This window comes from Nylanderia fulva, unplaced genomic scaffold, assembly GCF_048542155.1.
Source record: "Nylanderia fulva isolate GAGA-0341 unplaced genomic scaffold, ASM4854215v1 Scaffold131, whole genome shotgun sequence".
NCBI lineage: Eukaryota > Metazoa > Arthropoda > Insecta > Hymenoptera > Formicidae > Nylanderia > Nylanderia fulva.
Window position 1 is genome coordinate 74,336 of NW_028189529.1, and position 13,140 is coordinate 87,475.

A 13,140-nucleotide genomic window follows, 5' to 3' on the forward strand; every position below is an offset into this window, starting at 1 on the left:
ATAAAATATAATATGGAGTAAAATTTATTAACTTTATCATTTGTACGCACTGCACTTTTTAACATTATACATTTTTAACAGCCTCATTGTTACTAAATACTATAATATAATTATATTAAGAAAAGTAATTAAAAATCAATTTTCATTAGTTTAAATTTTCTTTGTCATCACCTGCGTCTTATTAAAAGCTTTAATTTACTGAGATGGAACCATTATTCTCTCTATTTTTTTTGTCATCACCTACATCTGTTTTATGTCTATTTTTTTCTCTTGAAAGCCTTAATTTACTGAGACTGAACCATTCATTCGCTATCTTTTGAAAATGCATTTCTTGCAAATTGTAATGTGATGACAATACTTCATCTGAAAATATTTGTACAAGCAAAAAAATAACATTTACGCATACATAAAATATATTTGAAATCGATTAAATAACTAAATGTAAGTATTATTAACAATACTATTTGTTAATTTATTTGTAAATATTGTGAAGTTAACATCTTCATTTGTGAGATTAATAATACGTCTATGCTGCTGGCAAGCTGATAAATCGCAAAAATCTTTTCTTTTCGACTTTTCTACGAACTTTAAGACAATAGTCTTAAAGTATTTTATTTTATATATATATATATATATATATATATATAAGTATATTTTATTATTAATGTAGTACATAAGTTATATAAAATTTATATTTTACCTCAGATATATTTAGCAATCACATGTGTGGATACTTGCGAATAACTTTTACTGCCATGACACTCTGATGACACTGCAACTGCGCAAACGCACAGTTATTCGTTTTATCACGTCCAATTTAGATATCACATATATATCAGCTACTAAATACGATACATATCCCAGCAAACATAGTATATAAATGTTATATACTTAGGCATGTTACATGTAACGTATATGTTAGTTGTAATTTCCCACTCATAGATGTAACATTTTTAATATTACATATATTACATTGTAGTTATATTGTCATTATATCCCAAGATAGCACTGACTTATCAATACATCAATGTGCTATTTGGTATATAATTACAATATAACTACAATGTAATATATGTTATATTAAAATGTTACATCTATGAGTGAGAAATTACAACTAACATGGATGTTACATGTAAAGTACACGTTATATTACCTGTTATATTCCGTTTTATTATAGCAATGTAACAATTATATATCGGTGTTTGCTGGGATCATTTCACAGCTACAGATTAATCTGTGGTTACGACTAGCGGCGGGATATTTGCAATTTATTGTAAAATGGCCTTCATAATTGTTTATAGAAAGTAGATCTCAGATTTTGCATAGAAAGTTGTAATTTTCTACAACACCTACAACACGAAATATTGCTAAAATATTGCATAAATATTTCAATATTGCGCCATATTACAAATATTGCAGTAATGTTGTGCAAATATAAATTATTTTATTGAAGACATTGCAAAATATTACTGTTATATTATAATGTAATCACATATAGTTCTTTCATTTACTGCTATGCGTCGCAAGCTGAGCTATCTAACTCGCATTAAGTTTTAGTTACGAGAATTATATAAAGCATTTAAAAAGTAGCTATTATAATCAACAATTTTTCATTAGTTTAATTTTTTTGATACAATTTCAACACAGAGAACTTAAATATTAAATTGATTGTTCAGAAATCGGACAAATGTCTGAATAAATAAAGGAAATAGAAAATCAGAAATATTCTGCAATATTTATATAAATTACGTAATGTGGTTGTAGAAAATCATAACTTTTTACGTAAATTTATAAAAAACTACAAATATAGTATGGCCCAAATCGCGTAGATTTGACGTAAAAACCACGTTGAAATAATTCAAAAACTTCTAATTATATAATTAAAAAATCGTAGTTTTCGCATAATTTCGCGTGAAAAATTGTAAAATTATTTTCACCAGGGAGGTTTTAATATAAAGTCAGAACTCCTGTTATTCGAATCCGCGTCCTCATATATCCATCGCCTTCAAGCACCGAAGAGTGCACCGATAGGCAACTCTCCCACCAACAACCTCTGAGAACTCTTTCGTCTATGTCGCGCGCCTTGCCGTCCTGATGTAGACCATTTTCTTCAACATCTGTGAACCCTATCGTCTATGTCGCACGCCTTGTCGCCCTGATGTAAATCATTTTCCTCAACCTCTGAGAACCCCATCGTCTATGTAGCGCGCCTTGCCGCCCTGATGTAAATCATTTTTCTCAACCTCTGAGAACCTCATCGTCTATGTTGCGCGCCTTGCAGCCCTGATGTAGATCATTTTCCTCAACCTTCTTCTACCTAATAAAACGATACCAGGAGATCAATAATTTAACAAATGTTATTTTGAAAAATTCCTTAGTTAATCGAACGTGGTTTAATTAACGCAATCTCCCTCAATATATATCTTCCTCGTTAGTATCCTTATATTAAATTAACAATCATTTTCCTACTATTCCATAACGTATTATATATAAAAACGTTAAAACAAAAGATCGCATGTCGGAATAAACGTAATCACAGAGCGGGAAAAAAAGTTTGTGCTAACCGCGCAGCGTCTACTCTACATTAGCTCAGGTGACGGTCACCAGACAATAAACCTCGCATCAAATCGTGTGAAATAGTTGCCTTTTCTCCAGAGGCTATAAAAAGGTTAAAGACTTTATCTAGTCAACCAGATTTTGACAATAAACTTGTCGCAGACAAAGAAATTCTCCTTGACACGGAGATCAAGCCTTCGATCAACGAACTTCCTATTTTCTTTGAATCCTTGATCAACGAACCACCAAGTTTAATTGATCCCTCGATAGAAGAAGCACTTAATTATTTTAATCTCAGAACTGACTTCCCCAAGTTATCACCAATCTTAGACAAAGGAATTCCCCCTGACACAGGAATAGAACCCTCATTAGCCTACTAACCCTAATTAGCGAACCACCTAGTTCTTTTGAATCCCCGATTAACGAACCATCTAATTCAGGAATTGATTTTTCTGAACGATTACTAATTGCAGAATTGTGCGATATAATGTTAAAAACAGAAGAAAATACTTCCCAGAAACAATTCTATTCTAAAGATTTAATACAGTTATTAAAAGATCAGTGTCCGGATCAATTATTTGAAATCGATTAGTACGCTAATTATCTGAATCTTTAAGTCATTTTCCCAATGTCACCAGTACGTACAAATGATAAAACCCAGAAATTAATTAACAAAGAAATTCATACGATAATAAGTATAATTATCGCCTCACTAACAGACGTTTTAGAGAAAAATATCGATTTAGATCAATTTCTCGTCTGTTTAGATAACATTCCAGATCCATCAAACGCGATAAACGCGAGATTTGTTGGAAACCTATAATTCGTGTAATCTAAAGGCCATTCTACAAAACTATAATTAACCATTCAAAGATTTAATTCATATTCTTAGCAAATAACCAACAGCAATTGTTAGCGTTTTATTTTTATACATTGCTTGAGCATCCTTGGTTATCTGGGATACAACGAAATAGTCATATAGCCAACCCAGACAACGCACCATGTTTAAAATTGGCGCATAAGACATCTTTAAGATGTCTTTAAGATGTCTTTTATATATTTGTATTTTTAATTATTACATGTATGTAATAATGTTTGCAAACAATCGCTTTGAAGACAAATCAGAATTGTCGACAAAACGATGTAACAAAATTTAATAATCAGGATTGTAGACATAAAATATACATGTTTTTTTTTAAATAATTTTCACTGATAATGTACGCTCCTTTAGGTAGCACATATATTTGTTTCAGAAACATTTTATAAATGTTTCTTCGAATTGTTTCATAACCGATTCTCGAAAACGCTTTTAATTAATTAAAAATGTCCACTTGGAAACCTTTTAAGGGAAACGTTTATTTTCGAGTTTAAGAAACGGTCACAATATCATTATTTACCGTTTTATACTTTATTTATGAAAAAGTTTGCAATAATAGATGTGTCCGCACCTAAATCACATTGTGTAATAATTTTTGCAATGTTGATATATTTTCTGCAACGTTAATATAACATTTATAAAATATTGTAGAATATTTTTTCTTTTTTCTTTTCTGTATTTATATGGATTTCTTCATTTATTCGCTCATTTTTTGAACATATATAATCAGTTTTTAATATTAATTAAGATATTAAATTTGTGGCGATAAATGCCACAAGAATATTAAAATATATATAAAATAAAATGAACACGAAATAAAAAATATATGACAAGCGACGAGTGTTAAGGATATCGCGACCGGTGACACAAAATAATAAATAAATAAATAAGCGTCTAGCATGACGAAGGTAGATTGTGATTTCCGAACAGAATAAAAAGCGAAAGTTCGTCAAAATAATACATAGGCTAATCACCTAAAAATAAAAATAAGGTCGTGGAAAAATCGAGAGAAGCAAGACAATACGCGGCCTCGAAGGGCAGATAGATTTTGACTCGCGCTCGCGATACACGGTTTTCCTCGGTGGAGAGTTAAAGTCTGTATTTGATAATCCGAATAAACGCAGTAAAAGACAATATAATTCTAATACCTAATAACTATTCCGTCTTCACGATCCTCTCCCGATTCGCGATATTGATAGAACAATAATTATCGAGCTAAGCAACACGCTCGCCCAAAAATTAATTAAGATATTTTAATTAATAACCCAATAATTATTGCGAAAATCGTAAAATGGTATAAGATTTTTCTGCTCAGTTTACTGTGCCCTACCTGCGCTCACGAGCGTTGGTACAAGTGCTCTGGGACATCCTGTATACATATAAATATATTATGTACATACATAATACATATACACATATATTATATTATTAAAGTATAGATTATATTAAGATATAATAAATATATTGTCAAAAAAATAAATTATAAGATAAATTTAGTATAATATTTTATAATTCCTTAATATAAAATTGAAAGATTATTGTAATTTGTGTGTGTGTGTGTGTGTGTGTGTGTGAATAATCAACTGTTTTTTTCAAAATAAATATAATTTATTGTTACTATTTTCAGAAAAATTTAAATTAAGATTATAAATACAAATTAAAGATTTAAATATGTTCACGAACGCGCTGAGTGAAAGAAGATCGCGCGACAAAAAGCTAAGTCCTCTTGTATAAAAAAAAAGAGTTTAATTTTATAACATACACTGATTGACAAAATACACTTGCACAAACTTAATACAGACGTTAATTACTTTCAGAAATACTTAATCAAAATCAGAGAAAGAATTAAGCGGCGGTCGTCAACGAATTTGCGGTTTTAACTATTAAGCGGATTTGCGATATGCGGTTCACAGCGGAAAAGCGATAAGGCTGTCAATCCGGGTGTGAGCTCCCCCTTTATAGTTTCCCGGACGGAGCCCACCCTCGCGTGAAGCGCCAATAATTTTGAGTAATTTCAATATTGCGCTAGGTGACCTGAGCGCATTACTCATAATTGGCCGCTGTGATAATTGACGCAAAGAAGGCCCGAAGAGAGCATGCGCGAGCGGGCGATCGCGGTAATCATTGGTGATTCGAGGAGCCCGTGATAAGCCGCGCATGCTTGTTACAGTACAAGTATTCGGCGGAACGGTTGCGATACCGTTAATTGTTTACATTTTGATAGTTTTTTGTTGGTGACAGGTTTATGACTCGTTGATTTATGACGAGTTTTTTTTTTGAAAAACATAGAAAAACGACGTGAACATTTGATATGGATTTAATATCGACTTGTCTAGAATATGCTGGAATATTCTATTCGCGTTTTGAACAAAATATTTTGAATTTGTTCTTGTATTTTAATCTTTGATAATAGTAATTTAAAATGTTAAAATGCTGTTATTAAAAATATTTATGATAAAGACTTTGTATATTAATATAGATAAAAATAATTTATTTTGTAAATTGCTTTTTAATAAATTTTATTTTTTATTTATCTCTTACTTAAAATAACTTTTATCTATACTATTATTCAGTCTTTATTATAATTAAAGGCTTTATCATAATTAAAGTCTTTATCATAATTAAAGTTTTTATCATAATAACTATAAATAACACTATTATCTTTAATGATAGAAAATTATCATGTATATGGATAACAAAAATTTTCAATATATGGTATGTATATTTGAAATAAACGAGTTATAAAAGCCAAACAATGTTTATAACAAAAATTTATTTTTTATCATGACATTATAATTGTGTTCAGAACACATTTGCTTGGTACGTTGCTAAAACTTTTATCTTGGGATTAATCTCAATTCGAGATTTTTACCCCTCCAAGGTCCGTAAATGAACGATGGGAGGGGAAGTGTCGGATTCATATTTCAGCATTTGAGCCCCAAAATGGCGTCGCCAATCCAGCCACTGGACAACTGTTCAACTACAGTTTTTTTTTCACTAACACTTTGTACGACACACATCGACATGCAACATACATAACTTCGTGGTCCCAAAATGGCAGCTCATTCGAGGACTTTTCTTTCCTTCCCATCGTTCATCTACAGACCTTGTTTCCCTCTAATCCCCCGCTTCCCTAAAGAGATGTAGTCGAGAAAAATATCGGTCCAAAGTCGCTGAATCAGGAATCGATCATCGGAACTCTTTTTTGCCGCTTGCCGGGCAACTGCTTTTATTACTGATTGTGAATTATTTAGATGATTAAGATTTCTAATCAATTCAGCATCAAGGTGATTGCGTTACTTATAACTAAAGAGTAACTTGGGCAAAGAGAAGTTTTGAGTGACGAGTTAAACATATTGTTTACATATTGAATTGTTCCAAGAAAAGTATTCCATTTTTGGGATTCCATAACCAGTTTCTTTAAATAGAATTTAAGAAATTATTGATTCTCTCAACAATTCAATTTGCCTATGGGGCAACCGCAACCTGATGTGTTTTACATTTCGTAAGTGAAGAAATCAGCTAATTCCTGCAAGGTATAAGTAATACCCTTAAAATTTAGGGATTTTAAAGGAAAGAAACAATAAAGATCAATATTTTATCGTGATTTTTTAATTAGTACATTTTAGCGCAAAAAGTCAGGTAAAACGTGTAAAGCATCTATCACAATTAATATAGATGTTTTAAGCCATTGGACGTTTATTTAAGAGGATCAAAATGGTCAGTATACAAAATTAAAGAAAGAACTGTGGAATAATCAGCAATTTTCGAGTTTACCGAAGAATTCATTAAATATATTAAATAATTATTACTATAATAAAAAATTTTCTTATACATAGAAGGAAACCAATCGTATTGATTCTCTGAATAGTCTTTTCAATGTTACAATGGGCCATATCATCATGATATGCACAAAAATCATGTTAAAAATTATTAATTTCGGAATAATAAAATAAAGGTATATCAGCGCATTTCCTGTAGAGTAGATCTATTAATTCGTCTTTTCCATGATCATTGAATTCTAAATCTTCTGCAATGGATTTAAGCCTTGGATCTTGTAATTGTTTACAATTTCACTAACAATAAGTGCATCAACATGAGACATTCGATGCTCTTCACGGTGAATGACTATAATTTTGTACACACAGGGTTTATCTATAGATTTTAAAATTAAGATGTGCCTTATTTAAAACATAGACCAAAACATGACAGTTAATTATATAACTGTAAAATTAAAAATTTAAATATAGGAAATATGAAATCGTTTAATTGATTTAATCATTGCTAACATCTCAAGTTCAAAACTGTATAGTAGATTGATCTTAGCCATATATTAATATTGTTTAGCTAAAATAAACGACTAAAGCCCAACCAGCTGAATTTTTGTAAAATAGTAGTTAAAATTAATGAACTTCAGTATGATGCCTTGTCTCAGAATGCGAATTATATAACTATAAAATTGAAAATAATGTTAATAACTTTTTTAATAACTTGAAAATACGTTACAAGCATCATCAAAATTAAAATTAACCGATTTCTGTAAAAAAATTTCAAAAATCTTGCTTTAGAAGCAAAAATTATTCTTAAGTAGCAAACTGACGTCATTTTGACGTCAAAATGATGTATGCTTGCTGCCTAGGCTGTATCAATTTGCGAAATAAAGAAATTCGCCAATCCCAAGAACGGCTGAACCTCTAAAATTTTCTTAGATTTAGAAAAAATTTTCACCGCTCCCAGTCGACTTTCAATAGATATAAAAAGATTTAAAACAACTATATATTTCTGACAGATCAGAAATGTATAGTTGTTGTGATGTCGATTTTTGATATTCTGAAAATCTGCTTGGCTCTTTAGCTAAAAATGTTCATAATATTGCAAATAATATTTTAGTGCTCAATGAAAAAATAGTATTATAGTGTGTTTTGAAAAGGTTTCGACATCAGGTACAAAAATATGTAATAATAAAATAGAGGATTCTATTTAAAATTTTCATGTTGACCGGGCTTATAAAGGTTATTTCAAGATAAAACAGATAACCAAATAGTCACCAAATAGTTTTTTAAGCCCTACTCTTTTTGTTTGAAACACTTTTTTTATTAAAGAAGCATTTTCTGAGATATTTTGCCGTTCCGGAACTTTTGCCCCTTCCTGATGAGAATCATCACTTATAATATATACACGCAAATGCTTACATAAATATATACAAAAAATATATAATATATTTAAAAATGTCAAAAATTAACAAAGTTAATACATAAACAAAGAATAGATTCACATAAATTTATAACTTTCATCAATGTTTATATTAAATCAAATGATATCGTTAAAAACATGTAAATACTCAAACTTTATTTGTTAATTATTTTTTAATCAATAATAAATAATGATCAAAATCTTTTAAAAATTATTCAAGATTATGACTTGGATAATATGTTAATATAAAAGCAATTTGAAGAAGGCATGCTGATGTTTTATTAAATTTTTATACACATTTAAAATTTAATATAGCTCAAATAATTATATAATATATCAATATAGAAAAGTTATTATTGAAAAACACTTTTGTACGTATAATTTTTTATGTAATTTTTTATCCTACGTTTTATTTATTTTTTAAAATTATTCTTTGCATTATATATATTAATTTTTTAATAATTAAATTAAATTCACCAACATATGTTCATCGACGTTTGTATAAAATATTATTAGCATTATAATTGTTGTAGAATAATTTAGTGTTTTTAGGTATTACGCATGTAGAAATAAGAACAGAACGTAACAGATAAACTTTTTGTATTTTTAAAGACATATTAGAAATAAGTATCGGCACGTTATCAGTATTATGTGCATAATAAGAGGACGAAGTTCTGCGAAACAATTGCATTTTCATGCATTTTGTTAAGGAAACAGGAAGGACTTGACGCAATACATATACGTTACAAGTTACTTGTTTGATTATTTATGAAAGTTATTTATTATCACAACATACAACCGCGTAAATAATGGCATTTTGTTGGAAATTTGATAGAAATATGGAAGGTATGTGAAAATTCAAAATAATGTTAATTTTTTATCTTATGATTTTTTACTGTATTGCATAAGCTAGAGTTGACTGTTTAACTTTTACATTGAGACAACTAGCGTTTGCTACAAAGGTGTCTTGTTTTCTGTTCTACATTTGTAATTTAATCGAGCTTAATATATATATATATATATATATATATATATATATGGTATATACAGTGTGGTGGTGGTATCTCATTTTAAAATCCATAAAATATCTCAGAAACTTTATCTTAAAAAATGTTTCAAGTAAAAGTTTTATTTAGTGTTGAGAGATTTATCTGAACACTTCTATCAAAGTCTAGAGAATTACTTCAAGATCAACTTTATTATTTTTTAATAAAACCACCATATTTTTTATATAAATCAATTCCTCGAAATATTTCGCATAAAATGTTATAAAGGTAGAATGGTCAAAAAATTTTTTACAAGATATTTTATATTTTAATACAATAGGAAAAGGCTTTTACACGAGCAAATATGGATGAAGAAAAATTACTGTATTTAAATATAAAATTTACAAAATTCGTGCAAGACGTTTCGTCACTTACTTGTGACTTCTCAATCGCAAAGTTCAATACAATTACATATAATAACAGTTTAAAGATTTCATCTTAAAGCTATAGTTGTCTTGTTAGCATTATAAAATATACTAATATGTCCATGTTCTTCGTATTAATTTTGGTGCTCAGAAATAATTAATGTTCGATCTATGTTAACAATAGCGTACAATTAAACTTTTATACGGAATTTAATAGATATAAATAATATTAGTTAAATTGCAAACACCTACATATTTTTATTTTTCGCCTCGATCTCCATTATCGTGTTATTCTTTATCGATTTTTAGGCTGAATATATCCAGAATCTCTCTCAAGAGCTTTATATATTATTTAGAAAAAAGTGAAATTTATTTATATTTTGTTTATTTTGTCTAAAATCGGGAAATATGCCTTGTCCAATAAATCAATATCATCTATAAAGTTTAAACTGTTTTTTTTGTTGTTTAATGTGTATTGTTTCTGATAATTAACCTTTTGTAATAATTGCTTTCACAATCTAAAATTCTAACGTCATTCCAATCCATATTATGATTCATGTCAATAATATGTCTAGAAACTACGCTCAAACTCGACTGTTTTATATTTATTTTATGTTCATTAATTCTTGTATTAAATTTGCGTTTAGGTTGACCGACATATGAAGCGTCGCAATTCTTACACATTATTTTATAAATAATGTTGTTTTTTGAAATGTGATCAGTGGAATCTTTATGCAGTTTGATAAACCTATCCAATCTATTAAGACAAGCATACCCAGGTGTATAATCTGTATTTTTGAATGATTTTTGAATGTGTTGAGAGAGACATTTTACATATGGGAAACCTATGAACCTTCTCTGTGACTCTCGTGTCAAATTAGGATGTGTATTATAGTTGCAATCATTGGATATATCATATATCATTTTTTTGATCCTTATATTGATATGTTTGAATATAAATTCCAATGGGTACCCATTATTTAACAATAGTTTAATACAAATTGTTATGTTTTTATTATAATAAATGGGATTTGACAAAAGTAATGCTCTATCTGTTAAACTGAAAATTGTGCCTATTTTATGATGGGTTGGATGGTTTGAATAAAAAGAGAGGTATCTACCTGAGAACGTGCTCTTGTGATACCAGTTGGTGATAATTCTATTGTTACTTCTGATTCGTTTTAAATCTAAGAAACTGATACTATTATTTTTTTCCATTTCTATGGTAAATTTAATTCTATTATGGAATAAGTTGAAAAAATTTTGTATTGTTATTATTTCGCTGTGTTTGGCCGCGCATATAATGTCGTCTACATATCTATGGTAAAACAGTATATTATTCTTGATTCTATGTAAAACTTTATTTTCAATGTCTTGAAGAACTATATCAGATATTATTGGGGACAACGGTGAACCCATGGGTGTGCCAAATGTCTGTTTGTAAATTTTGTTATTAAATTTAAAATAACTTGAATTTAATATAAATTGTATCATGTTTATGAACTTTTTTTGTGGAATATTTGTTTCTTTTTTTATGTAAGACCATCTGTTGTTTAATCCAACGATTGCTAAATCTATAAGTGTGTTTGTGAACAATGACACAACATCAAACGAACACAGAGAAAATTCATTGTCAATGCTGAATGGATTAGAATGACGTTAAAATTTTAGATTGTGAAAGTAATTATTACAAAAGGTTAATATCAGAAACAATACACATTAAACAACAAGAAAACAGTTTAAATCTTATAGATGATATTGATTTATTGGACAAGGCATATTTCCCGATTTTAGACAAAATAAACAAAATATAAATAAATTTCACTTTTTTCTAAATAATATATAAAGCTCTTGAGAGAGATTCTGGATATATTCAGCCTAAAAGTCGATAGAGAATAACACACGATAATGGAGATTGAGGCAAAAAATAAAAATATATGTAAGTATTTGCAATTTTACTAATATTATTTATATCTATTAAATTCCGTATAAAAGTTTAATTGTACGTTTTTGTTAACATAGATCAAACATTAATTATTTCTGAGCGCCGAAATTAATACAGAGAACATAGACATATTAATTAGTATATTTTATAATGCTAACAAGAAAACTATAGCTTTAAGATGAAATCTTTAAACCGTTATTATATGTAATTGTATTGAACTTTGCGATTGAGAAGTCACAAGTAAGTGACGAAACGTCTTGCACAAATTTTGTAAATTTTATATTTAAATACAGTAATTTTTCTTAGTCATCCATATTTGCTCCTGTAAAAGCTTTTTCCTATTGTATTAATTTTCATTAGATACGAGCTTGATTATCACATTGTTTAATTTTATATTTTAATTTGACATAATCTTACATAAACTAATGATTTTACTTTATTAGTACTTTTATGCACAAAATAATGAGAAGAATCAATTGATATAAGGAAACAGATATTTTTTTAATGGCTGCTATATGCAAATTACATTTTTTTTCTTAAAACGTTATATTTTCCTTATATCAATTTGTTTCTTATAGAATTTGTGTTTCGGTGAAATTAGCTGAAATTTTGCAAACATTTTGTTGAAGTAATGCAAATTAAAAATCAACATAGGCAGAACCCCAAAAAATCAACCTTTTGAATTTTTTGAGTCGTTCTTATACAAGAGAACATTCGGAAGTGACCTTTACTTATTTTAATGAACTTGGAATATGCTTAGAAAACTTGACTTCAACGTAACTAGCAAATTTTATTTAATTATTTCACGACGTTTCGACCATTTGGTTGTGGTCCTTTTCAAGTGAAATTTCCATCAATTAAACCGAGGTTAACGTAACATCACACTGGTGTTATTTAAAATCGAAAGTTAAAAGTTAAAAGAGGAACACGTCCCATCGTTATGATGTTTCGTCAACGACTCAAATGGTCGAAACGTACGTCGTGAAATAATTAAATAAAATTTGCTAGTTACGTCGAAGTCAAGTTTTCTAAGCTTATTTTCACCACTAGCGATCAATATTAATTTTGATTAATATTAATTTTAATTGATCGAACTTGTAATATGTTTTAGAGTATTAAAAAATATTAAAATATTAAAAATATTTTTTTAGCTACGTA

General features: G+C 28.7%; 1 protein-coding gene and 1 long non-coding RNA gene across 3 annotated transcripts in view; one reads left to right on the forward strand and one right to left on the reverse strand.

Annotated features, from left to right (window-relative positions):
• Positions 1 to 1,035: 1,035 nt before the first annotated feature.
• Positions 1,036 to 5,348, reverse strand: LOC114934869 (uncharacterized). Of its 2 annotated transcripts, none has more exons than XR_003820378.2 (3): positions 5,245 to 5,348; positions 4,764 to 4,802; positions 1,036 to 2,317 (listed from the first exon to the last, which is right to left on the reverse strand). It is a non-coding gene; the product is annotated as an uncharacterized LOC114934869 (long non-coding RNA). The 2 variants fall into 2 exon arrangements; XR_003820377.2 differs by having other exon boundaries at positions 5,196 to 5,348.
• Positions 5,349 to 9,304: 3,956 nt separating this feature from the next.
• Positions 9,305 to 13,140, forward strand: part of LOC114934868 (venom serine protease 34-like) — a 56,964-nt gene continuing 53,128 nt past the window's right edge. The window contains exon 1 of the mRNA XM_029307580.2: positions 9,305 to 9,472. Within this exon, the coding sequence (XP_029163413.2) occupies positions 9,436 to 9,472 (37 nt within the window). The 5' untranslated portion in view covers positions 9,305 to 9,435. The remainder of the gene's footprint in view (positions 9,473 to 13,140) is intronic.